The sequence below is a fragment of the Palaemon carinicauda genome, chromosome 8, assembly GCF_036898095.1.
Source record: "Palaemon carinicauda isolate YSFRI2023 chromosome 8, ASM3689809v2, whole genome shotgun sequence".
In the NCBI taxonomy this organism is placed as follows: Eukaryota; Metazoa; Arthropoda; class Malacostraca; order Decapoda; family Palaemonidae; genus Palaemon; species Palaemon carinicauda.
In genome coordinates, this window is record NC_090732.1 from 91,028,294 (window position 1) to 91,054,961 (window position 26,668).

Below are 26,668 nucleotides of genomic sequence, written 5' to 3' on the forward strand. Positions count from 1 at the left end.
CTTCATGTAGGAGCTTGATGGAACTAGATCCCGACTCAGTGAAGGTAGAGATTGCATGAACAGGACACGCTATCCAACACAAATTACAGAGACTGTCCAAGGATCTGGCCCGTGCTGCAGCCAATTCAGCAAGCGGCATTGTAGGCCTACCCCCACTGGTGGGCAGGTGAGAGAATTGGCCCCTGTAGCGGGAACGGCCTCTGCCGCTTTCCTTACCACTTTTCCCTCTTCTAGAGGGTTTGGAGCCCTTTGGATCTCTGGCAGAAAAGGGCTGCTTTGACGCCCTCTTTGAGGACCCTGCTGTCCTACTGGTCAAGGGTTTGATGGACTACGGCCATTTCCTGGGAGGTGGTGGAGCCTTCCCATAGGGCCTGGATATCGTGGCTCTGTGAAGAAGGAAGTCCTTGGTGGATTTCCTCCTATCATTCAGCCACTCTCTCAACCTCTTCTAGCCTGAAGAGGGCTGTACAGTCAATGGTAGAGTTCCTAGGCCTGGTTACCTCAGCCTTAATAACTTGTCTGTGAAACCTTTCATTCACAGCATCTAGTCTCTTCAGAATTGCATTTGCCCACAGGTTAACAGCCTAGTAGGAAAGGAGTTCCAAGGTCTGAGTGCCAGAAAAGAGGAAGGTTTCCACTGACCTCCTTGTAGATTCCTTGGACCAATCCTCGGTACACACAAGGTGATCCCCTGACCCCAACCATAGGTCAAGTAACGAAGCAGCCAGCATAGCATGCTTCACCATTTTCTTTACGTTAAGGATCTCAGACACCGAAAACGAGGCTAAAAGCCCATAACGCCTCTCTATCAGGATCCCTCTCTTCAGAGCTACCAAAGGATTTAGCAGTAGGGCCGGAAGGAGCTCGTCTGTGACCTCATAGTACCTCCTCTGCTGGATGAAGAGAAGCAGGAGGAGTTTAGAGGACGAGCTTGAGGACCGGTGATATGGGAAAACGCCTTCTTTCTTAGACCAGGCCAGGGCTGCACTGGTCTTAGGGGGTCTTTGGATCCCATACATATGGTCCTAGACGCGTGTCCTTGTCTTCCTAAGGGGCTGTCTACGGATCAGACAATCCATTGATAGCCCTCATGCACACTAGGACTTGCCAGGTGTATTGCAACTCCCTGCACTCTGCTTCAGAGTGGAATTTAGGACTCGCTGCCTTAGGGAGAGAGTCATTATCAGAATCCATGTTGTCATCTACCTCCAAGGTCTCCCCCATAGGAGCCTGGGTTGGGTCAAGGCTATCAACAGATGAAATGTCTCTTGAAGCCCCTGCCACTGGGGAAGATATAGCTCTCTTGCATGAGAGCTGACCATACCCTTGAGTTCTTAGGGATCGTCTTGGAGCCCTTAGAGTCTGCTGGAAGGCAAATACTCCTCCAGCAAGTTAGGTCTGGAAGGTGCCTGCAGTTCCATAGAGGTCTGAACCTCTTTTGTAGGAGATTCTTCGTCCTTCGGAGGGGGTCTGGAGACGGGTCGTAACTCGGGGGTACTACCTCAATAGACAAAGGCCTAAAGTTGGGGACAAGTGAGATCTCACGAGGAGAGCCTATGCCCCTGCTCGAACTAGGGAGATGTATATCTGGGTGAGAAGTCCGATTTGGTATCCTCCTCTTCTGCTTCGTCGTCAGGACTGGGGTTGGCTCCAAATGGGAGTGATCCTGCTGAATCCACTGAGTCCCCTTTGCGGTTTCCTCGAGGTCTTTCGATGAGAGAGAAGATCATAGAATGGGGATATAGGGATCCAGACTACCTACAGTACGAAGCTCTTGTTACCTGCATGTTTGGTATTTGCGAATTTCTTATAATGCAAAAGCACCTAAGGATACATATATGCATCAATATGGCAAACGGAAAAAAAAAATATTAATTTCGTTAAAAAGTGTCTTTTTCTTTCTCACAGTTATCCTTATATTAAGCAGTCAGTTGCCTGATGTGCCCTATCCAATGCTTTACATCAAAGGCATCCTCTTCCAACAAACCCCTTCTCTCCATATCATCCTTCAGCTTATCTCTTCATCTAACTCTGATTTTTCTTGAGTGAATACTTTGGAAAACATCAAAAGTTCCATAGCGTATAGTAGAATCAGCAGTTAGGAAGGTTTTACTATACACTTCAACTTACGACCACGCCTGGTTCCGACCATCAGGTCGTAACCTGATCTGGTTGTGAGTTGGCTTATGTTAGATTACCATAAGTATATTATGCTGCAGCATGATACTGTAATGAACTCATATTCATGTTATATAAAAAAAAAAATAGTCCCAATTAAATTGACACAAAATACATTTATACTGTGTGAGAGAGAGAGAGAGAGAGAGAGAGAGAGAGAGAGAGAGAGAGAGAGAGAGAGAGAGAGAGAGAGAGAGAGAGAGAGTCCATGAGTGTTTATAATTTCTACACAATAACTGTTACAACTTTCCACAATTATGAGAAACTCCAAAGAAAACCAATGGGTAAAACAAAGTTGATGCACTAAAAACTTACCTAGCACTTCATGAAGGAATTTTACTTTCAAAATACTACCATCTTCATCAGTAACAGAACTACTACCATTCAAGTATGCTTTCTTCATTAACTCCAGTTTCTCTTCTTCATACTTATATCTTTCCTGATTCTTGATAAAAATCTTTGACTTTTTCTGGAAAAAAAACAAAATGAGGACAAAATTAATAACAGAAAAATCAAAGGTTGTATTAAAAACCTGTTTAAAGATATGGGTAGATCATAGTTTTCCCACAAAAAATTACATATTAAAAATAACCTTAATTTTTCCCAACTATACAAACCTGAGTCCTTTACTAAAAGAGTAGAATATAACAAAAGCTGGAACATGACAAATTTGGGAGTAATTTGTATTTTCCATAGCATACAAACCTGTAGCTCTTTAACATAGCATTGTTACTATGGCGGGGCTGAAAACTAATCGAAACTGAATCAACCAGGGTTTGACTACCCTCCGCTAGTTAACGGGGGTGTGTTTACCCACCGCTCCCACCAACACGAGGAGCCCCGAAAATGCGCTATAAAGATGAACTAAAGCGCACCCTGGCTCTAACTGACATCGATCCTTCCTCATGGGAAGAAACAGCCAGGGACATGAAAACCTGGAGGAGTACAGTACACCATGGCACCGTGGACTTCGAGGAGAGGAGGAGACAAAATGAGGAGGCTAGGAGGAGGAAGAGGAGAGAGCAATTAGAACAGCCCCACCCACCACCTACCCTCCCTTGTGAACACTGTCCGCGACTCTTCCACCACAGACTAGGACTTAACAGCCACATCAAACATAAGCACCCACCCCATAGATAGGAGGCTGATGGCTAACGACAGAACCCAATACTCGGACACGAGTGGGCGCCGACGACGATATATATATATATATATATATATATATATATATATATATATATATATATATATATATATATATATATATATATATATATATATATATATATATATATATATATATATATATATATATATATATATATATATATATATATATATATATATATATATATATATATATATATATATATATATATATATATATATATATATATATATATATATATATATATATATATATATATATATATATATATATAAAAATATATATATATATATATATATATATATATATATATATATATATATATATATATATATATATATATATATATATATATATATATATATATATATATTGAAAGAGAGTGATTCTAAAGGCGTAAAGTGTGGAATATGACAGAGTAGGTTTTTAGAACTGTTATGGGTAAGGAGGCATTTTGTTTTAAAGTAAATCACTATCAATTCATCATTATCACAATATTTTTGGCAATGATTCCAAATTATGATTACGTTGTATACACCTACTTGTTATTCTATGTAACATCTAACAGAAAGGTTATTGGCTAAAATAATGAACTTTGGTATAGTTTGGGTATATTGCCCAGACTCGAGTCCAATAACTCATTTTCCTTATACTGTATAGAATATTTACAATTGGTATGAAACAATTCAGCATATCTGAATAAGTATTTCTGGGAACACTAGTGGTTGTGTGAGCAGTCAATCATCAAGATGGTGAGTCCATGAAGATGGTATTCATAGTCACACACTAACCAATAAATAAAAAATGACATGGAATCACGAGAATGTCGCCTTCGATTTCCTTTATAATATCTCCATGTTGATCATTCCTTTTGGAAAATGTCATCTTTACAGATGAAAAATATTTTACATCAATGGAAGCACGAACAAGGCATTGCTGGAGGTGACGTAATTCCCGCTATGATGAGGCAAATATTCAGGAGAGAGCTAAAGTAGAAGCGTTCAAATTGATTTCTGGGGTTGGAGGATTATTTGGAAGGTTCACGGGCAATGATTATGTGGATGATGTCCTTCCCCCAGTGATACCCAAGGCCATTCCCAATCCACACCCAATCGTTCTAGTGCACGAAAATAGCCCCACCCATACCAACATAGTAGTTGGAGCTCGGTCAGAGCATCACCCAGAAATCCAGGTAATAAACTGATCACCAAAGCGGTGCGACCTCAACCCCATGGAGAACCTATGGGCAAAAATGGTTTGTTATCAAGACGTGGGAGAGCAATGAACATGCTAAACCATCTAAAGAAGAGCGTTCGAATTGTGGTTGTCAATACTTCAATCTACCCTATGCAAGAAACTTATGAGGAGTATGCATGCACGTCTGAATGAAGTTTTAGATGCTAATGGAGGATGGACATCACACTAAGGAGAGTTTAGTTTACACTGTATATATGAATCATTCTTGAATTAGAATTAAAATAATGAAACTTTTTCTTCACTTTTCAGCAAATATTTATATTCAGTAAACTAAGCAACTGCATTTGGTCACTGTACTCTTGTTTTTACACTTTTCTCCTGGGGTCATATTATAATCTAAATAAACTCAACTATGATATTATGATGTCTACTATCAGCCATCTTTAATACAAACAACATAATTGCTTATTAACCATGAAATAACAGTTGAAACCAGAGCTTATTCAGCGGGAACATAGAATCAACATGTGTTCCATACCATAGTAGCAATTAAGACAGTATTGCATTTTGTATAAGTGAATGCAGACATCCTAATCTGCCCAGCTTTCACCCGATTTGTCTCATTGTTATAAACATGTAGTCAGTAACTATGACAGAGATTGCTTAAAGTTTCTGTCATGAAAATACTTTAAGCATCAAGTGACTTGTCTTTATAGAATCTACAAAATGCAGAAGAATTCATTTGTGGTGGCATAAAATTTCATATCAATGTAAACCACATCTTTATAAAAAAAAAAAAAAAAAAAAAAAAAAAAACACTTAACGAGACCAAGACAAGCGAGCTCCAAGGGCGTGCAGGTGATCACGGGCGAGAAGGAGAAGGAAGAATCTTCTTGCCTATGCCCAGATCCGGGGATTGTGGGCGCGCGGGCGAACGAGGGCTTGCAGGTGTGCACTGACGCGCAGGAGAAGATCGCTGGCGAGCTGGAGATTGTGAGCGCGCAGGAGATCGTGGGCGCGCCTGGCGCGTGGCAGGAACAGGGCGTGCAGATGTGCGCTGGCGAGTAGGAGATCGCTGGTGCACAGGAGAACGCTTGCGAGCAGGAGCACTGGCGAACAGGAGCACGGTGACGAGCAGGAGAGCGCTGACGAGATGACTCTGCCACTGCTGCAGGGGATCGCTGGCTCGCAGAAAAGTCCTCAGCAACAGCAGGAGAGCGCTTGCGCGCTACTGCGAGCGAGCGCACAGGAGAACGTGGGCTCGCAGGTGAAACCTGGCGCTGAAGAGACTTGCTCACATTGTGAGACAAATCCTTCTGCCCCGAATGGACTGGAGGCCTTTGGAAAACGGGGTGCGTAGGCGCCCACAGCGCGTCAGCTTCCAGGAACGGAGAAGGCAGGTCCACAGGTCTGGCAGGCGTTGGAGATCGCGAACGATCTGCAGAGAGGTGAGATGCAGCTGCAACGGTCAACTCACGTCGAGGAGGAACCTCTGTGGGGGACGTCGAGGGTGAAGAACTGAAGAGGCGCTTCCTAATTCCCTTGTAGGGAGAAGGAAGGCCTCTACGGCGGAGAGGAGGGCGAGCCTTGCGGCGAAGACGACCTCTAGGAGCAGGCACACCATCGTCGGTCCTCCAAAGAGGAGTCTCTGTCAGTGAACTCCCCCGAGGGGGAGAATCACCCGCAGGAGAGACCGTTGGACTTAGCTCCTCCCTCGAAGGATGTTCGGAGGGGGGAACTGAGCCTTCAGCTACATCAGCAACCAAGGCAGGGGTTTGACCCGACCCGTCGGAAGCCTCTGCCACAACAACGTCGACGATAGACAGAGGATCCACCTCCACTATCACCGGCGACTGCTTGACAGCTGCTCCCAACTGGATCAAGTCAAACAGGGCTTCCCAGAAGGGTGAACCCTTAAGCCCCAAGGAAGCCCAAAGCTGCAATAAATCATCGTTAGTTACAGAGTTATCAATATCCTCCCCCGGAGGAGAAGGAGGGGGAGCTGCCTCGCTATGGGAGGCAACTCCCTCTCCCGAACCCCGAGGTTGGTCAACAAAAGAATGGCCTACGCTACCACTCGCCGGCCTCTCACGAGAGACCGATCGAGTGGGAGCTCGGAGGAGGTTCGGGCAGAGGAAGAAGAATCCTTGGAACTTTAATTCTTCAAGGCAACCCTTGAAGGAGAAAGATCCCGCTTAGACTTCTTCCGTCGCCGGGAAGACCTCTCCCACTGGGAGGTAGACCACTCCCTGCACTCACAGCAAACATTTTCTCTATCACACCATTGACCTCTGCAGTAAGGACACAAGGTGTGAGGGTCCGTCTCGACCACCGACATGAAAGTCCCACAAGGGCGGTCGGGTAAGCCAGGGCATTTCCGCATGATAGAGGTAAAGGCCAACTTCCGAACACAATCTGAAAGAAAAAGCAAAAGAGATTAAGGCTGTCAAAATGCGAGGGTGAGGTTGACACGTCTGACTGTCACCCGAGCCAAAAGTGAAGTGAATCAGTTCACCGGAAGGTGAGGGGGGAGGGGTAGCTAGCTACCCCTCCCCTACCCCCTCGCTAATTAGCGAGGGGGTAGTAAACCCTCGTTAAAAATCTAATGGCTCGTCATTTCAGCTAAGTCGAAAGTAATGCCCCCCAATGTAAATAGCGTGGTTTGTATTTCGGTTACGGAACAAACTGATGTTTCACTTGACTATCCAATAATAACACATGTAATATTTACATAGTATCATATTAATAAATAAAAACAGCCAAGGATAATCTTTTGCATTGTTTTTGTTTATTAGTTTCTAGTCACGACTATCTGTACTTTCCGGATCAGCTGGTTAAGACTTCCGAAGTTCCGCAAAGGATCGTTTTTATTCTTCAAAAAAAAAAAAAAAAAAAAAAAAAAAAAAAAAAAAAAAAAAAAAAAAAAAAAAAAAACATTAATACTTAAACTATCCTTTTATTATACTATAGTAAATGGTTTTATTTACAATACTTGTTTCTCTCATATTTTACTTACTATCGAGTTTGATAGCATATCAAAGTTTAATTTTTTACTTGCCAGTGGATTTCACAACCCAACTGACCATACTTGATTTTTTTTTTCTCAATAATTCACTGTGTTTGGTTGTAATTATTTTATTTTGTCAAACTAAGCCATTTAGATTTTCAATTTACAACTGTAAGAGTTATTAATTTTAGAATTATTATAAAGTTGAATGTTTTCATTTTTTTCAATCATAATTAGTAAGCTTGTTTTGCCTGTAGTTTTCATACAGAAACTAACTCTATTTTCTTAATACAGGTATTACAGTACTGTTTTCTTTCATTTTAAGGGGACACTAATGTATTGAAAATATAGCTGTGGCATTTTAAATTTTATTTTTGCTACTCACAGAAACAAAATATATTTGCTAAACCATCGTTGTCTGGTTATTATTGACTTACTTAATGTTAATAAAACAAATTTGTTCATGTAATCTATTTCATTACTATATATTAAAATTGCATTGGGAAACAGTGAACTTTGGTGAGCTCGTAGAAACGTATCTCAACTGTTTATATTAAAAGTCAATGGGAAAATGTGCTTCAATGAACAAATTTTCCCTTAACAAATGTTTCTTCACGAATGGAACTCATTTATATAACGAGGCATTGGTGCACTCACTTGATGTTCAGAAATATGCACATTCTCCTACTCACAGGCTAGCGGCACCAACATATAGTTTAGTGTTAACTTCAAGACAAAGACAAATGAGGGTATGGTGAATACAAACCATGGTTATTGTAATTAGCCAATGGATTGTTTCAATACTAAAGTATATTAGAGGCCTTAGCCCATTGGAAAGAAATCAATACAACAGAATATTAGAGACCATAGCCCATTGGTAAGAAAATATAGAAAACGGGAAATTTTTTAGCTTTTGGGGTAAACATCAATATAAAGAAAACTTTGAGAGAAAAGCAATATGAACATCAGAGGAATATAGAAATAACCAATTATTCTGTTAAAATTCTATTTTTGTCTCCTACTTGCTTATTTCCACTAATTTTGTTTTATTTTACAGCTGATAAACACAACCTCTATGGCACTTCAAGAGGATCATAAAATTGGAGATACTGTACTAGTGGAAGACTTTCGAGTATTAATGGCCCTATTTTTACTAATTTGATAAAAGGTTGATTTTAAGGCATTGCAAAATAAGTAGCCTATGTAGGAAGAAAAACTTGGGTAACAATTAGTGTGACTGGATTTTACATTGATGGTAAATGATTGATAGATTCTGGGACAAAGATTTATTTGAGAGACCAATGCTATTCATCTTTAGGTGAACTAAAGGGTGTGTCCACTAATACTTTTGGACGCTTCAGATTCTCTGAAAGGAATGCCACATTAGAAATAGAACAAAGTAGATGATAAACTAATCTGGCGCTTAACTTGAATACTGTGTACTGTAATAACAAAGTTTTATATGACAAAATATGCTTGTTTTTCATAAATACAGAATGTCAAATGAATGCATAGTGCAGAAAAGGCTTTGGAAAATTGCTTGTGAAAATATAATCAAGGATGTAGTAACCTTAATTAGTATGTTGACCATACGATATACTGTATTGTGATATGATTTGTTTATATAAGGAGTCATATTTGCCTGTCATAATTATTTTTTACTTTAGAGAAATATCATTGTGCTAGGACACATATTGTGTATGGTGTGTTACAGTGTCTGCAATTACATATTAACTATTGTATTAAGTTAAGGAAAAGGATTTAAAAATCAAGTCCTGCTTAAATTAAATGAATGTCAAGTATTTTCTTTTTGCAAGTTTCTATGTGACACTTTGATGGTCTAGAATCAGCTATATAAAAATTCTGATAAGATTATTTCAAAGATTAGTACTGAAGGTAAAACTGTGAGTGTATGAAAGTGAATTTATGTAAGTGTATGTACATAAATAGACAAAAAATACAAGTAAAGAAGAATCTATTTAACTATCTCTAGAGCTGTTGTTTTCCTGACAGCCATTATCCTTAAATCACAAGTCCTAAAGAGGAGCTCTTTTACTAATCTGGGAAAGCAACTTACATCACAAAAACCCAAGATGCAATCTGTAGTGTATCCTCTACAATTAAGAGTACTGTAGATTAAAATCCTCCTTATGTAGCCTAGCATTGCAAACTCTCACTTGAACATAGAGAAACCTTTACACCCAAAATACAGTATGGAAAGCAGTAAATACAAAACCTAGATAATCATGCAAACCAAGTTCTGCTAATGATGTTTATTCCTCATAACTTGAAACAAACTTTAGCTGCTAAACATATTCACTAAAAAGTAACGATCCTGTAAACACAAGTGTAAACATCACAAAAAACAGTCTAAAACTAATCTCGTTAAACAAATTAGATTACCATGCTTCCTATAAGACACATGCAGAATTTCTATCTATCAGCCTTACCACAAAGTGAGGGAGAGTGTTGATGTGATTTTCAAAGAATGATCTCCCTTGGTATCTACCAAACTTGCAGCATTTGAGCGGAGTGGAAAACTCATGAATCACCTGAAATTAAAAATGAAGTTTCATGAATTAAAAAATGAACAATTTTAACATTAAAATCTATTACCTTATTACTCACCTTTGAATAATTTATATAAACCATATTTGACAGTACAGTATTAAGGACAATCCCCATTTCAATAAGGAATATTAAAGACAAATTTTTGTGTATATCTATGAGGTCTAAAACAAAGATCCAAATTCATATATTTCAAGTAACACTACTGCAATAAATCTAAGCATTTAATATACAAAAAGACTATGGTAGGTACTTTAGGTATAAAACTGAAAAAGAAAAAGTGAAAGGAGGAGTTTGTGGTCAGTAAGGGGTGATTTATGAGATTTAAAACTTATGTCAATTTACACAACCTTAAGGTATTAGATGAAGCTGCTAGTGCTGATAAGCAAGCATTGGCTGAGATTATTAGGGAAGTTTAGTTTTATGATGAACAAGTTTTATACGTCAATGAGACAGGCTTATTTTGCAAGTGCATGTCAAACGGGACCTACATTGCTAAGGAGAAGACAGCACTAGGACACAAAGTTAGCATGCCGAGAGTGACTCCTCCTTGGAGGGTAATGCTTCTGGCAACTGCAAGATGAAGCTTAAGCTTGTGCTTCAGGCTGAGAATCCCAGGGCACTTAAGGGAGTATGAAAGAGTGAGCTACCGGTCATTTGGAAGTCTAATAGGAATGCATGGGTGACTCTTGTTATTTGAGGACTGGTTTTTAACTACCTTGTACCTGTTGACCAGTACTGTGCTAAGAGGGGCCTACCCTTCAAGGTGCTGGGTAATGCCCCTGGTCACCCTGCCAACTTACCCAACTTCCATCCACATGTCAAAGTGGTTTACTTGCTACCTAACATTACTTACCTGTTACAGCCTATGGAGCAAGGGGTAATTGCTTCCTTCAAAGCCTACTACCTCTGTAGTACAAATGCTATGGCTTTGGAGGCAAAAAAAAAAAAAAAGGCAACAGAGGAGGAGGAAATGACCCTTATGATGTTCTGGAAGTATTAAAACATCCAAGATGCCATCAAGAACATTACTGAACCTTGGGATGAGGTGATGCAAACCGATATGAATGGTGTCTGGAAGCTTTGGTTGTTGACCTAAGCAAGCAGCTGGATCTTGAGGTGAATGCTGGTGATATCACCGAGCTCCTGGCATCTCATGGCGAGGAGTTGGCTGCTGAGGATCTTATTGAGCTGTAGAGCCAGATGACTGCAGAAGAGAAAGACACCCTGATCCCAGAGCCCAAGAAATTCACAGCCAAGGCCTTGGCAGAAGTTTTTGCCCTGCTAGAGGGAGGAATGGCAAAGTTTGAGGAACAGGATCGCAGCCTAGAAAGGTTTATGAAGGTGTCCAGAGGGTAATGGATGCTGGGAGGTGTCACAAGGGGATCTTGAAAGAGAGGATGCAATTAAGGCAGACATAATTGTGTATGTAGTGTACTTTACAAAAGGTAGAGGGGTGCACCTGAACCCCAACCCTCTATTCAGCAGCTTCAACACCACCTCCAGCACCTCTTCAAGCATCTCACCCTGATTATCCTGCATCTCATACTGACTCTCCAGCTCCTCTTCCAGCTTCTCTAGCATCTTCCATTTTCTACTCTTAATAAGCCTGTCTCTCCAGCACTTGCAACACCCCTTCAAGTGTGCAGGCCAACCACAGGAAGAGAGGTAAGGATATGTTATTTGTACAGTATTACTTGCTGTCTATTAGTAATGTTAGAGTCCTAAACCAACGACCACAATGTGGACCGAGAGGCCGTTCGTAGCTTGAATTTGCTTGTAAATCTTTATCGTACCAGTACCCTTAGAGTTAAATTTTGGCCTAGGGTATGCAAAGCCTAACTCAATGCCTCCTAAAACTTTCAGAAATTAACAAATAGTCCCCTTTCATATAAAATCAATATCAAATTATTGAAAATGATTCGACTTTATCCCCTTACATTACTGATTAAATACTGTAAAGTAGGTTATTAACAATAGATAAAGTACAAATAGCCGTACACACGAACTACGTTTGTGTAGATACCACCGTGTTTGTTTACATTATTCTTCAAATAAATGTACAGGTTATTCTATAGTTGTTCCAGCACAAATACAAACCTTCCACTATCTATATTGGGAATATTGTTTTTGGCAAAGCTTAACTAGCCATGATAATTTTCAATAAGGGATAACCACCCAACCCGCTAGTTAGCGGGTAGGGGTGGGGGTAGCCTGGTAACTAGCGGGTGGGGCTGGGGGCAGCCTAGCTACCCCACTCACTCACACACCTGGGTTGAGTAATTACTTTGCTTTCTTGGCTCGATAGAGACGGACATACTGCCTTCTTCTCCCAATTTTGCTTGGCTTTTATGGTTTCACAGGTAATTGGTTTTTTTCTTTTTTTTTATTACATATGAAAACATTCACACATGTTTTTATATATATGATTTGTATTCATCATAATTTTTATTTGTTCCTAAGATAGCGATGCCGTTCTTCATTCAGTTAAAACAACCAATGTAGGAAGCAGATCCGTTCGTTCCTGTGGAATCGACCGCTCCGGTCTGTTCAGTGCTACTACTCGCTGGTTACAAGGTAGCACTCGATGCCAACCTTCAACTTGAACAAGTCTTGTTGAAGGGAAGCCAAGAGCACTGTCAGGAAATTTGCCTCCAGGGATTGGAGTACTTCCCCTTTCCAGGGAGAGTTAACTTCCCTGGGTGTTGTGCTGCTCTCCCTTCCAAAGAAGAGCTTCCCATCTTAAGTTTGTTAGCATCCTTTCCTCTTTCGGGGGAATTGCTGTCAGCTCAACAAAGATTGGCAGCTGCTATCTCATCGCCGAAGACTGTGCTTCTCCCCTTGAGCTGAGGGAAAGCAAAGTACTAGGCAGGGTCCTCCATTAGGAGGACTTCTCTCTCGTCTATGAGAAAGAATGTTGTGTCCAACACATGATGTACGACTACGTTTCTTCCCACTGGGCTGGATGAAAACTAATTCTAGGCAATATCCTCCTTTGGGAGAACATTCCTCTCATTCACGAGAGAAAGCTTGTTCAGCTTTTTGTGGTAGAGCAGACTCCCTCTCCAGAGGTTCTTGTCAGAAGGAGGAGTTTCTGACCACTCTTTTCCCTGGGCTTTCTCCTTCCCCTGGGGTAGAAGACGTCTTTTAAAACTTCTGGTTGTCACAGGTACTGCGGCCTGTTGGTCTGACCTTGATCTCGTGGCTGACGCCGAAGACACTGCTTCTTCTTCATCAGGGACGGCGGGAGAGCAAAGTCCTAGACATGATCTTCCTCAGGGGAACATCTCTCGTTTGTGAGAGAGAATCGCTTATGGTCAGTGGTCTCCTTATGCTTACGGTTTTCCCCCAGGCCGGGGTTAGTACATTGCCCTAAGCGATATTCTCCTTTGTGAAAACAAACCTCATGCTTGGGGAGCAAGCTCTTGAGCTTAAGCAGTCTCTCCCTCGGTTGGTTTCTGCTAGACGTTCCCCTTCGGAGGTTCGTCGGGTGGAGGTTTTAATTTTTTACCCTCTCCATTCAGGGCATGCTCAGCCTCCAGCGGTAGGAGCAAGGGACTTCGGGCTCTCGCAACCCGGCACTTCTCATTAGTCCTTGGGCTTGTGGAACATTCAGCCTTTGGGCTCTGGCTATTTTGAGCCTTTGGCTCTCACAACGTGGGACCTCCCGGTCTTCGTCACGTTGAGACTTCGGACTTTCGTGACATCGACCTTCAGGCTCAGGTTATGCGGAGCCTTCAGGCTCTTATACCCTGGGACCTTCAGGTCCTCGTCGTGTTGAGCTTCGGGTTCTCGTGACGGTCACGCATTGGGCTTGCGTGATCTGGGGCCTTCGAGCTCCCGTTGCGAGGAGTAGGTGAGCTCTCGCAACCAGAGACCTTAGGCTTCCCCGTCAAGCAGAGCCTTTGGGCTCTCGTGGCACCGAGGGACTTTCAGGTCCTTGTTGTGTTGAGCCTTCAGGGTTACATGACAGTCACGCATTGGGCTTGCGTGACAAACTCAAGCCATTGGGCTCTTGCTGCATGGAGCCTTTGGGCTCTAGCAACCAGGGATCTATAGGTCCTCGTCAAGTTAGGTCTATGGGCTTATGGGACACCGAGCCTTCAAGTTCAGGATGCATGGAGCCTTCGGGTTCAGGATACGTGGAGCCTTCAGGTTCTTGTGGCTGGTGTTACGCTGAGCCCCTGGGCTTTCATAACCCTTGTTATGTCGAGTCGCGTAACAAGGAATTCCTTAACTCTCGTCACGTTGAGCCTTCAGGCTCTCATGACTGGCGTCACGCTGAGCCTCCCAGCTCTTGTTTCATCGGTTACGCTGAGCCCCCGAGCTCGCAAAACCCTCTTAAACCTTCGGGATCCCTTCGCGCAGACACTAGGGGCTCGCGCGACAAGGATCTTGACTAATTTTCAAGTTCCCTTGACATAGAAGCGCTAGGTTCTTGTTGCGCCGAATCTCACGGTTTGCTTGACTCAGAGCTCGCTCTGAAAGCTTTATAGTTGACCACCCCTCCGGGTTGGTCATCTAGCTATGCTAGTTCCCATGCTGTGTCACACGGCAGAACAGCATTGAGAGACGGAGCAGCGTAGCGTGACTTGTAACGTCACTCTACATTCCCAGCTAATTGCTATGCAACAGCTAGGCTGGTCTACCAAGCTCCGATCCTTTCACTTTTTAACAAACCCCCATCACCTTCCTACCACCCTTCCCGCTTCTAGTGGTTGGGTTAGCAGGCAGCTCGTGATCGCCTCGCGTCATCGAGAAACCCTCAACTGCCGGGATGGAAGCCATCAGAAAGAATTTTTACATTCCAGTTCAATTCCTTTTGATAGGACTTGCCTGCATTAGACGGTAGTTTTCTCAATAGTGAGAAAGCGTTCGATGGTACCCCCAAACAAGAAAACGGTCGGTGGCAACCTCATGTATGGTCTTGTTGAGCAAACCCACACATACGAGACTACAACCTTTTTGGGAAACTCTCGTTCCTGAGAAATTTTACATAACTTCAACAGGTGTTCGTTAAAAATTCATAAAGACCCTAAGAACTCTTTCCTGGTGCAAGCACTCTCTCCAAGATAAAACCTTAAGATTATTGCCACAAACACGGTTTCTACCGATTGTTTCAATGAGCCGCATGACGTCGTACCCCTGTGCACAACAACTTCTCGTTTTGAATGATAGACTTCCGAGACATTTTATTTTTTTACCCTTATAGGGTAATTGTCTCAAGAATTTAATCCCAAGGGAACAGTGTTAGCTTACGCTTTAGAATGATAGCAACAAGAAGATCATCTTTTCATAACATTTACGAATGTTACAAACACCGCCCAAAAGGGAGCCAGACAACTTTGTGTGTATGAATGTTCGCAAGCACCTCCCACAAGGAGGATAGGCAAAACAACAGAGGAACGATCGCTACAATAACTGTATACTGTACTTTGTATGTGGGCATATGCACTCACATTTTTAAAAATACTACAGCTAGTCGATGATCAAATTTTCCTTGGGCAATAATGTTGCGATTCGTCTCACATACATTATTCCCGCAACTGGATTCTTTGAATTTACCTGGAGGCAAAGATTACGTATGAGCTAATGCAGATAGGCAAGTGCACATCCGTACAAGTGATCTTTCTGCCAACAAGGGCTATACACCATCTTACAATTAGAACACTGTTCTAATAAGTTGTTAAGGGCATATCCCTTACAGGAAACCAGGTTATACATTACTATACTTGTCTACCTTCCCATAACCAGACATTCTGTATATACAATCTGCCTTCATAGAGACTTCCTTCATTTCTTTCTGATCAAAGGTCTTAGTTTTCTTAGATATTCTTAGACCAAAAACTTCTCATAAGCATATCTGTTCCCTAAAAGGGAATTTTTCAATATTTATGGCAGTTTTACTCATCGGAGACAGAAAAATATATACGTTATGTTCTTTTCTTTTTTATTTAACCCTACCCCATGGACGTACCGGTACGTCCTTGCAAAAAAAACTTATTTAAAATTTTTGCATAATTTTGATAACTTGATGAGAAACTTTAGGCATTTTCCAAAATAATGAGACCAACCTGACCTCTCTATGATGAAAATTAAGGCTGTTAGCACAATTCAAAAAAATATATTGCAAAATGTGCTTGAAAAAAAAAACCAATGGGGGTTAAGGGTTGGAAAGTTCCAAATAGCGTTGGGGGAAAAAGGGTTAAGAAAGAGAAATCTCGGTTACAAACGTTTTCAACACTCTCCAACCAAGTCCGGACATGAATATAATTCGGGATACGCCCATAGACTTATCCTGCTTACAGATCTGTCACTGTTCCATGGATAGACTTATGAATATATTACCTGTCCAACAATAGATTGAAGATACGTCTCCATCTTATCCTTTGGGAGTAATTGGTGGTGTTCAGTAGTTACCGATTGGTCTCTTGTCTAGAAGGCAATCTCTACGGAGAGTCACTGTAATAATATATGCAATACCGACTACCTGTATCATTCTTACTCGGCCAGCCCCTAAAGATTGGTAACAGTTGGAGGGAGGAAGTCCACACACCTTTCATAGAAGAAGCGTGCAAGCAGTTAGATGTCTTGACATCATCTCGAGATGTTTTTCTTGCTATGCAATCTACCGACCCTTCGGGACAAACCACAGATTGCGAGTGACAGACAAGAACCTCTGCAAAAGGGCCTATCTTCTTATCCCCTCTCTAGAACTGATGCTCTCTCTTTGGATGCATCAAAAGAAGGTGGGGCCCATATGCAGCACCAAACCATCTTCGTCCTTTGGCCCGAATCAGAAAGGTACAATCGGCCCTAGTCCATCACGGGTTCTGGCTTTGCGGCTTCGGTTTTTCACGCATAAGAACAATGCAATAGCTATCATATAGATTCTCATAATCGCGATATAATCCACGTTGAGCAATGATTTAAAATAGCCTCAGCTCCTTTCACTGCGAGTGCTTCGCGCCACTACCTATCTCTCCACACAGCTCTCTCTGTATAGTGTATATCCATTTACTGTGGTAAAAAATTGCAGCTATGTTTGATATAAACGTTTTAGGATCATATATATAATTAAAAACATAGCGAAATATAATCTTTTGCTTTGTTTGCATTCAAATCAGCTGCTCAACATTGTGTAGTCTGTCGTCAACCTCAATTTTTGGATCAAATAACTCTTATTATTAAGGCATGCTACCGAAGGATATTTCATATTTACTAAAAGAAACAATTATTACTTGATCTATCATTTTTCGATTAGCCTACTAACTTCAATAGTGTTATTTGAAATACTCTCATATTTGATTTACTTGTACTATTGAATTACAACACTTTAACCAAAGTTTCATTCATGTTGCCACTGCAAGATATTTTATAGTTTTAAGCTCTGAGTTGCTTGATTATAAAGCTTGAGAGAGAGAGAGAGAGAGAGAGAGAGAGAGAGAGAGAGAGAGAGAGAGAGAGAGAGAGAGAGAGAGAGAGAGAGAGAATTAATACTGTAATGAGCTATAAATGTATTACATTATATGAATATTATGATAGCTTACAAAACATCGGTGCTTATGTAATACTATATTAACTACATATAGTAAATGCTTTGAATAAATTAAGAAATAGTATATTAAACAATACTCTTTGTTATTGAATCGTTTGTGCATCAGCTGATCTGATCACTGCACCCAAAATACTTTGATTGTTAAAATACACCAGAAATTTAAAACAAAAATGCATAAATTTTTCATTAAAGGACAATTAACAGTTTAAATAATCAGTTTTATAGAATGCATTAAAGCTTCCGAAACAAAATCAAATATTTTATGCTATGATAAGAGAGCGAGAGAGAGAGAGAGAGAGAGAGAGAGAGAGAGAGAGAGAGAGAGAGAGAGATATCACTGTTAAACAGTAATAGAATGCACTGTTTTTGTATGTTTCTTTAAAATAAACAATTACTACTGAGATATTTATGTTTTTAGTTTATAAAATAAGCTGTATTTCTGTTTAAGAAAGTATGGATATAAGGTAACATACTACGTAAGAGACGACACAGTTACATCATGCTTCAAGAAAACGTGTAGGCTACTCGAGTCGTCTGAACGAAAACACTGAACACTTACAGTAAGTAACAGTTAAGTTGTACTGTGGTAATATTACTGTACATATATTACAGTAATATACACTACAGTATCAGTGAGGATTAGATTACAGTACAGTTTTACTAGATAGGAGCAACTTTTGTTATACAGAACAATAAGGGGATGATAACGACTCTGTAAATATTTACTTTAGCACAATACTGTACTGTAGCCTTACTGTGTCCAGTACGTAGTGTACAGGTGAGCAAATGTACAGTACACTAAAATAATGATTATAAAATGTTGCAGAAACAAAATTAAAACATCTTTAGGCAATATTTACGGTGTTAATCATCAGCTCGGGCACCCGCTCCTGGCAAGGGGCTGTGACTTTTTAGGTTAGGAGTTAGTCCACCCTAGTCAGCATTTATTCGTGAGAATCCCCTCTTCGCAGCTATGTCTGTAACCTAACTATCGTAAAGATCAAGGGCCGACTGTAACAGCATATAGCTCTCTTACAGAACCATCTATCAGTAGACATACTCAAATGGATAGAAGACAGCTAGGTGTCCCCATTCCCTCGCGTCATTCCTGGCAACAGGAATGTGCTTGCAGACAATCTCAGCAGGGTGACTCAGATAGTTGGCTCTGAGTGTACTTGAATCAACTAGTAGCCAACAAAGTCTTAACTTTCTGTGGCGTTCCCCAACTGTGGACCTGTTTGCAAAGGCCTGAACTTCATGCTCCCGCTCGACTGTTCCCCACTCTCTGACCAACAAGCTCTCGAGCAAGAAGTATTCCAACAATGGTGGGATAGCTTAGATGTGTACACATTTCCTCCGCACTGTCTGGTGAAAAAGTCCTCAACCAAGTTAGAATAAGCAAAAACTTGTTAATGACTCCAATAGCTGCGCTATGGAATCACGCAGAATGGTTCCCGGACCTTCTGGAGCTTCCGAGGGAACTTCCTCCACGACATGATCTACTAAAACAGCCAAATGCCATCATCTTCCACAAAGCTGTAGTTTCGCTTCGACTTCACACCTAGAAAGTGTCCAGCACCTCCTCTCTCAGAGAGGCTTTTTGCAACAAGTTGGGGAAAGGATGTCTAGACACCTCAGATGCTTTTCATCATCAGTCTTCCAGGCGAAGTGGTCAGTCTTTTGTGACTAATGTCGTAGAAAGGGTATCACTCCCCTCGATGCCTCTACTCATACAAATTTTTTAGGATTTCTTGTCCCCAGTTGGAACTTAGACCTACTCCTTGGAACACGGTTCGGGTCCTTCAGTCTCAGAAGGTCCCTCTCTACGAATCTTTATGCCAGGCATCAGATTACCTCCTTACATGAAAGACAGTATTTCTACTCGCTTTGGCTTTGGCCATGGGAGTTAGTGAGTTGTACGGTCTATCTTCTGACGTCTCCTACTCTAGGAAATGGAAAGAAATACTTCTCAGCTTTGTCCCCAAGTGAACTGAGGAGGAGAGGGTTGCTTACCTCGATCAATTCACACAGGCATCTGCAGATATTCCTGGGGCAATCTGGAGTGGTGGGAACCCCAGCAAACTTACCTGGAGGTTCCTTGAACCCTTCGGGAAAGGGAATAGGCCTTACACCTCTTACAGACAAGGTCTGATGAGGTGTAAGCTGCTCCAAAACTGCTACTACCTCTCTGGAAGGCTCGTTCCTGGACTGTTAGGGTGCAGGAACTTGATCCCTTGCAGGAGTGTGTGAAGTGCACACAAAAGAATGGGAATTGCGAGCGGAAACCATGGGCGGCTGCACAGGAGATGGTGAGCGAGCTGGGGAATATAGGGTAGGTCTCTCAGATCTCCGACGAGCTGGAGAATGCAAATAACGTGCTTGAGATCAACGAGCAGGCAAAAGTGTTGACAAAGTGTGGGCAAAGTGTTGGTGAGTGACGCTCAAGAAAGCAACTGCTTGCCGAGCAGCACGGTGATCAGCGAGCCAGAGAGTGATGTGATGGCAAGTGGCGAGCAGGAGAGTATTGCGCTGGTGAGCAGTGACATGGTAAGTAGCGAGCAGCGAGATGGAAAGTTGCATGCTGACGAGCGTCGACTAGCAGGAGACCGTCTAGGTAGAGGGCGGGATAGTGGGCTATACGCTGGCAAACAGGGAGCTGGTGAGAAGCAGGCTGCTGAGCGGTTCACGAGGTGACGAGTGATGGGAAACTAGAGATCAGCGAGCAGAAGTCAAGCTTCCAGCAGGCGAGTGATGATCATGAGCAGGCGAACAACGATCTGAAGTGACGATCACGAGCACGAGAATGGTGAGAAGATCATTGGTCTCTGGAACTGGAGCACTGCCTGACGGAAGGCGAGGGAGAATGTCTGGAGGAGCGTGGAGGAATATGGTCCCTAGAGGACAAAGAGATCCGAGGATGGCGCGGATTTTCTTCGTCAGCATAAGGTCGGCATTGGGAGACGAGCATGCGCTATGGTTTCGTCGGCACGTAGAAGGCAAAAGGTGGGCCTTACAGACAGCAAAAGAATTAATCACTGCACCCGCTGGAGAAAGGACTTCTACTTTGGAGGACACCAAAGAATGAACCCTCTGGGCCCCGAGCTGCAGAAGTTCTACCATGACATCCTTGGAAGGAGGCCCTGCAACACCCAGTGACGGCCAGACCTGCAATACATCAGAAGTGACGACTCACCTGAGGGCAGGGGAGAAGTTTCTTCTCTAGGATCCCCGAAAGTTACCCTGGAGTTAGCTAATCTACGCTTGTACTAAACCACCCGTCCCCTACAGGTAGTACACAATAAATGGGGGTCGGTCTCAACAGAGAACATGAAGGTACCGCAAAAGCGGCCTTCAGGACCTGGCCAAGTCTGCATGAGGACGCAGAAGAAAACACACCCTCCTGAAAAGAAAAAGAATCTGAAAAATCAATGGGCAGTCTTTTGAGGGAGCAGAGAGCAGACAAACCCGTTCTCCTCAAAGCCAAAAGAGAAAGTGGCTTGGATTCACTAGTGTGTGTGAGTGAAAGGGGTAGCTGGCAACTCCCACTTCCCCTTACTACCAACCCCGGGTTGGGTAGATGCCACCTTGCCTAAAGTCTTTATGGCTAGTCTTCCAGCTTTGCTGGAAGATAATGCCTAATAAATAGCATAAGGTTTGTAGTAAGTGTCGGAACAATATCAAACCTGTTGCTGTGTACCTCACAGATATCCTGTTAAACTTTATGAAAAATCTTTAAGGTTTTTAAACCTTTGAACGTCATAGAACGTAATTTATGTCCAATAGTTACCAGTTTTTTATCTTTCCTTTACTCGTGTAAATCAAGATTTTACAAAATATATACAGTACAGTAAAATCATATATTAATCAAAAGAAACTTTAGCCAGCTATTCAGTAAATGTTATAAAATCCTAACTTGTATAGTTTTCATGTTAAGATGAGTTAGGTAAAATGTCCAAAAAAAAAAAGGGTCTGGGGCTTCGGTAACAAATCATTTGGGAGCGACTGGGGTACATAGGGTAAAAATTATTCAGAAAATTTTCCACTTAACATTTTATACCAATCTTACAGTTTTTATGTTCCAAAATATAATAATAATCATCATCATCATCATCATCATCATCTACGTCTACTGACGCAAATGGCCTCGGTTAGATTTCGCCAGTCGTCTCTATCTTGAGCTTTTAATTCAATACTTCTCCATTCATCATCTCCTACTTCGCGTTTCATAGTCCTCAGCCATGTAGGCCTCCGTCTTCCAACTCTTCTAGTTCCTTGTAGAGCCCAGCTGAACATTTGTTACACTAATCTCTCTTGGAAAGTGCGAGGAGCATGCCCAAACCATCACCATCTACCCCTCATCATGATCTCATCCACATATGACACTTGAGTAATCTCTCTTATAGTTTCATTTCTAATACTGTCCTGCCATTTAACTCCAAATATCCTTCTGAGGGCTTTGTTCTCAAATCTATTAAATCTATTGGCGATTGTTTCATTGTCATATCATGACTCATGTCCATAGAGTAACATTGATCCAATACACTGATATATAGTCTGATTTTTATATGTAATTTCAGGCAATTTGATTTCCAAATTTTACCTAACCTAGCCATTGTCTGATTTGCTCTTTTCAATCTTTCACTAAACTCTAATTCTGAAGACCCTGTATTGGAGATCATAGTTCCTAAATACTAAAATGATTCTACTTCATTAATCCTTTCTCCTTCAAATGATATTTCATCTTCCATTGCATACTCTGTTCTCATCATCCCTGTCTTTCTTCTATTTATCTTGAGCCCAACCTTGTGTGATATTTCATGCATGCTGGTAAGCAAGCAATGCAAATCCTGTGGTGTGCTGCTAACAAGGACAGCATCATCAGCATACTCTAGGTCTGCTAAATTACTATCCCCAATTCAGTCCAATCCTTCTCCACCATCTCCGACTGTTCTACGCATGGCAAAATCCATGGGGAGGATAAACAACATAGGTGACAATAAATTCCCTTGGTATACGCCACTGTTCACTGGAAATTCATTTGAAAGGACTCCACTAACATTAACTTTGCACTTGCTATTCTCATGAATAAACTTCATCAAATTCACATCTTTAAGAGGAATTCCATACAAAAGCAGGACTCCCCACAAAATTGACTGGCGCACACAATCAAAGGCTTTTTCATAGTCCACAAATGCCATCAAAAGGGGATTTCTATATTCTACGCATTGCTGTACAACATCTCAAAATGATAATTTAGTCAGTGTAACTTCTACCTTTTCTAAATCCTGCTTGTTATTCTCTAAGCCTTTCATCAATCTTTCTCTCGTCTCTTTAGAATAAGCATACTATATATTTTTATAATAACTGACATAAATGTTATGCCTATGTAATTGTTGCAATCAGTCAGGTCTCCTCCTTTTGCCATTTTCACCAACACTCTTGACTCTCATTCATCAGGTTTTGCCTCTTCATGCTACTTTCTAGAAAAAATCTTGTAAGTAGTCTGGGAGTCACTTCATTTTTGGCCAGTATCATCTTGGCAGTTATTCCATCGTATCCAGGGGCTTTCCTTCTCTTTAGTGTTTTGAGGATACCTTTGATTTCATACACAATGAATTCATTCATGGGCACATCAAGGTCTTCCTCAGCTTCAGGTATATCAATCAAATTATTCCCTTCATATCTCCCGCTCATAACCTCACTAAAGTGTTCCATCCAATGTTGTCTTTCTTCATCTTCTGTTGTTATAATAGATCCACCTCTCTTTTTGATAGGTATATACTTTTTCTTCTTTGCCCCAGCCGAGATTTCATCAATAATTCTATGAGCAATTCTTACACCATAGCCACTTCCTTAATTCATAGCTTTGTCAGTCTCGTTTGCTTTACTGTTTAAATATTCTCTCCAATCCTTCCAGGCTTTTCTTTTGACCTCACTATCAATACTGGAGTACTTAGCATGCTCTACCTTGTAATTTTCATTACTTCCTCAAAAACTTTCAGCAATCAATTTCTGTCTTTGTCACATTTTTATAGCATCCCAAGTATCATTTAATATCCATGGCTTTCTCCTTATAACTGTGTGTCCAAAGACTTCATAACTAACTGGCTGATATATGTTCTTAATATCACACCATTCTTCATCAATTGTCTGTTCTTCATCTCTTAAATTCTCTAAGACTGCAAATCAATTACTACATTCAATTGCAAATGTTTCTCTGTGCTTTTCTGCTAAAAGCTTAATTGTATCAAACCTAGGTATTCTATCTACCTTTTTGATGGGTGCTTTCAGTTTTAATTTTAGTGCAGCAATGAGCTCACTACCAATATCTGCAACTCTAAAACTTCTTACGTTTCTCAGAGTCCTCCTCCTCTCTTTATTAATGCCAAAGTGATCTATTTGATTCTTGTAATTGCCACATGGTGAAGTTCATGTAATACATGAAAAAAATAAAAAAGCAACTCAAAATGACAAGTATTAAAGAATTTGTATTTTTCATAACTATACAAACCTTAAGCTCTTTACTATGGATATATTACTTCAACAAAAGCTGAGAATACCCATAAACTTTTTAGTGAGATATAACAGGCAGCTGCTAGTTAATGGGGGTGGTAGACCAGCCACTCCTCTAACATACACACACAAATCATATGACATTATTTTTTATTGCAGGCAGGATTTTCAGGTGGACAGGTCCTGGTGGGCCAATATGAGTAAAGAGCTCAAGGTTTGTACAGTTAGGAAAAACACAAATTATTCTCAAATTTGTTATGTTCTAACACCTAATACATACCATTTCACTCTTTACTATAGAAACTCACCCTTAGATGGGTGAAATTACTATCCCAACTGGCTGGAAATTTGACTAAGGATGTGACCCATTCCTCGTAAGATAAAGGCCCCCTAGTACCTCGCTAATTTCAAATTTTATGTGCGAGAGCTAACGACCTGGACAACCAGTGTGATAACTAAGCACTGTGACTTGACCAGGTAAGGGTTCTTGGAGTGTTACACTCCTCTTACTTAAAACATTGCCCGACTAACCCTCAATGGGAGAACAGGGACAAATATATTTCATATACTGTACAGTCAAATCTCTAGCTACAAAAGAATCGGCTAACAAAATTTTCACTTCACGAAAGGAGATGCGAAGAATTTTATGACTCGGGTCACGAAAAATGTTTCAGACAACGGAAGGAGGTACAGAGTGTGAGCCCGACTGTATCCGAGACGGATTTTGAAATTCACGCGCCACCAGCCCGTAAACTCACTACCATCCATCCTCCTGCGTTCCCATTGGTTATCTCCCTACTAGGATGCTAGTTACCACCATGAGATCCTGCTCTCCTATTGGTCGGCATCTACGGTATTGCATCTACCCATTGGCGTTCCTATGTCTTCTCGTTCCAGCAACGGTATCGTACGCATTGATTTAATGTTTGTGATTTTTCTTCTGTAACAATTTTGCAGTATGTACTGTTATCGTATGTGATACTTACGATACATCTTTAACCATGGGTCCCAAACAAGTCGCTGATGTCAAAGGAAAGAAGAGGATGATGTTTTCCATGGAGATGAAGGTGGAAATAATCAAGAAATACAAGGCTGGCATGCAGTTAAGTGTGCTCAGGAAAATTCTATGAAGCAGGCAGAAACAAGCCTCTTTGGACGAATATTTTAGTAAGAGGCCTTTGGTAAAAGCAGACCAAGCACCAGTTAAGAAACTAAAGTGGCAGTGATGAAGAAAATATGTAGTGTAATTAAATTTAGAAAATAGAAAACGTTAAGTGAAAAAAAAATAGAAAAAGGAAAAAAAAAGAAATTATACTTTAAGTTTATTGTAAAGTTAAGTGTTAATATTTCCTGCCATTTGTAGATGCGTTTCCTAAAATTAAGTGTCAAATTAAGTGTCAATTTTTTCTGTCATTTATAAATCTGTTTATTAAAGTTGAGTGTTTACGTTTTCTGCCACTTTTACCGCCCCGCACTTCACTCTCGGACATCGCCTCACTCCAAAGGTAAGGTTCCACATTTTTGTTACTGTGTTTTTATTGTTTGCTCTAATTAAACACTTATTTTTTCAGATTATCAATGTTAATTTATTATATAATGATCAAAATACAGTACTTTTCATATATTTAGTACTGTTTAGTGGTGCATATCCTTTTTATAATCATTTGATGTGGTGTTTTTCTAGGGTCTGGAACGAACTAGGCTATCTATATGTAAAAGCCGACTTACTACACGAAAAAGTCACTTTACAAAAGCCCTTACGAAACCAGTAAATTTTGTGTTGCAAGGCATCACTGTATCAGGTTACACATGGGATATGGTACTTAATGCCGACGGAGAAGCCCAGCTTGCAATTTCACAAGCGTCGTCCATCAAAGAGAGGGGAAAATTGAAGGAAAAAACGACCAGTCACTCTACAATTCATTCCAGACTAATCCAGGGTAACGTCTGCCCCATGAGCTCTGAGTCTACAACCTCCTGGATTACAGACTGGATTTAAGTCCAGATATATGACTTTGAAAATCCAAGAAAAGATTGTACAGTATTCTTGGTAAATCTCCTCTTGACGGCCCCCATGATCTCTAAGAGCCTGCTGACATGTGTGCGAGTTCCTGCAGTTCGTTTAAAATAGCTCATCAGAGTTCTCACAGGACACAGGAACACTTGATCTGGGTTATCAGTTACATTACACAGACTCTTAATCGGGAAGGGCCCGAACCTAGGGTCCGCTACAGTCAGAATTTGAGTATTAGCAAGGAACTCAGGGATGAAGTTGAGTGTTACCTGCCCTCATTCCCTTGAATGGGGTATGTCGTAAGAGACACTGCAACTCGCTAACCCTCTTGGCAGAGGCCATGGCAAGAAGCAAAACTGTCTTAAGCGTCAAGTCACGATCTGATGACATACAGGAGTTTGTACGGTAGTACATGAACTACGTTCTAACTTCCGACTAAAGGCAGGTAAGCTCAAAACTCCATAT

At 41.1% G+C, this 26,668-nt stretch overlaps 1 protein-coding gene across 1 annotated transcript in view; it reads right to left on the reverse strand.

The window, feature by feature from the left end:
- Window positions 1–26,668, reverse strand: part of LOC137645799 (high mobility group nucleosome-binding domain-containing protein 5-like) — a 279,134-nt gene that overhangs the window by 114,503 nt on the left and 137,963 nt on the right. The window contains exons 5-6 of the mRNA XM_068378745.1: window positions 10,001–10,102; window positions 2,494–2,647 (exon numbers count right to left, since the gene is read on the reverse strand). Coding sequence (XP_068234846.1) covers window positions 2,494–2,581 — 88 coding nt within the window. The 5' untranslated portion in view covers window positions 2,582–2,647; window positions 10,001–10,102. The remainder of the gene's footprint in view (window positions 1–2,493; window positions 2,648–10,000; window positions 10,103–26,668) is intronic.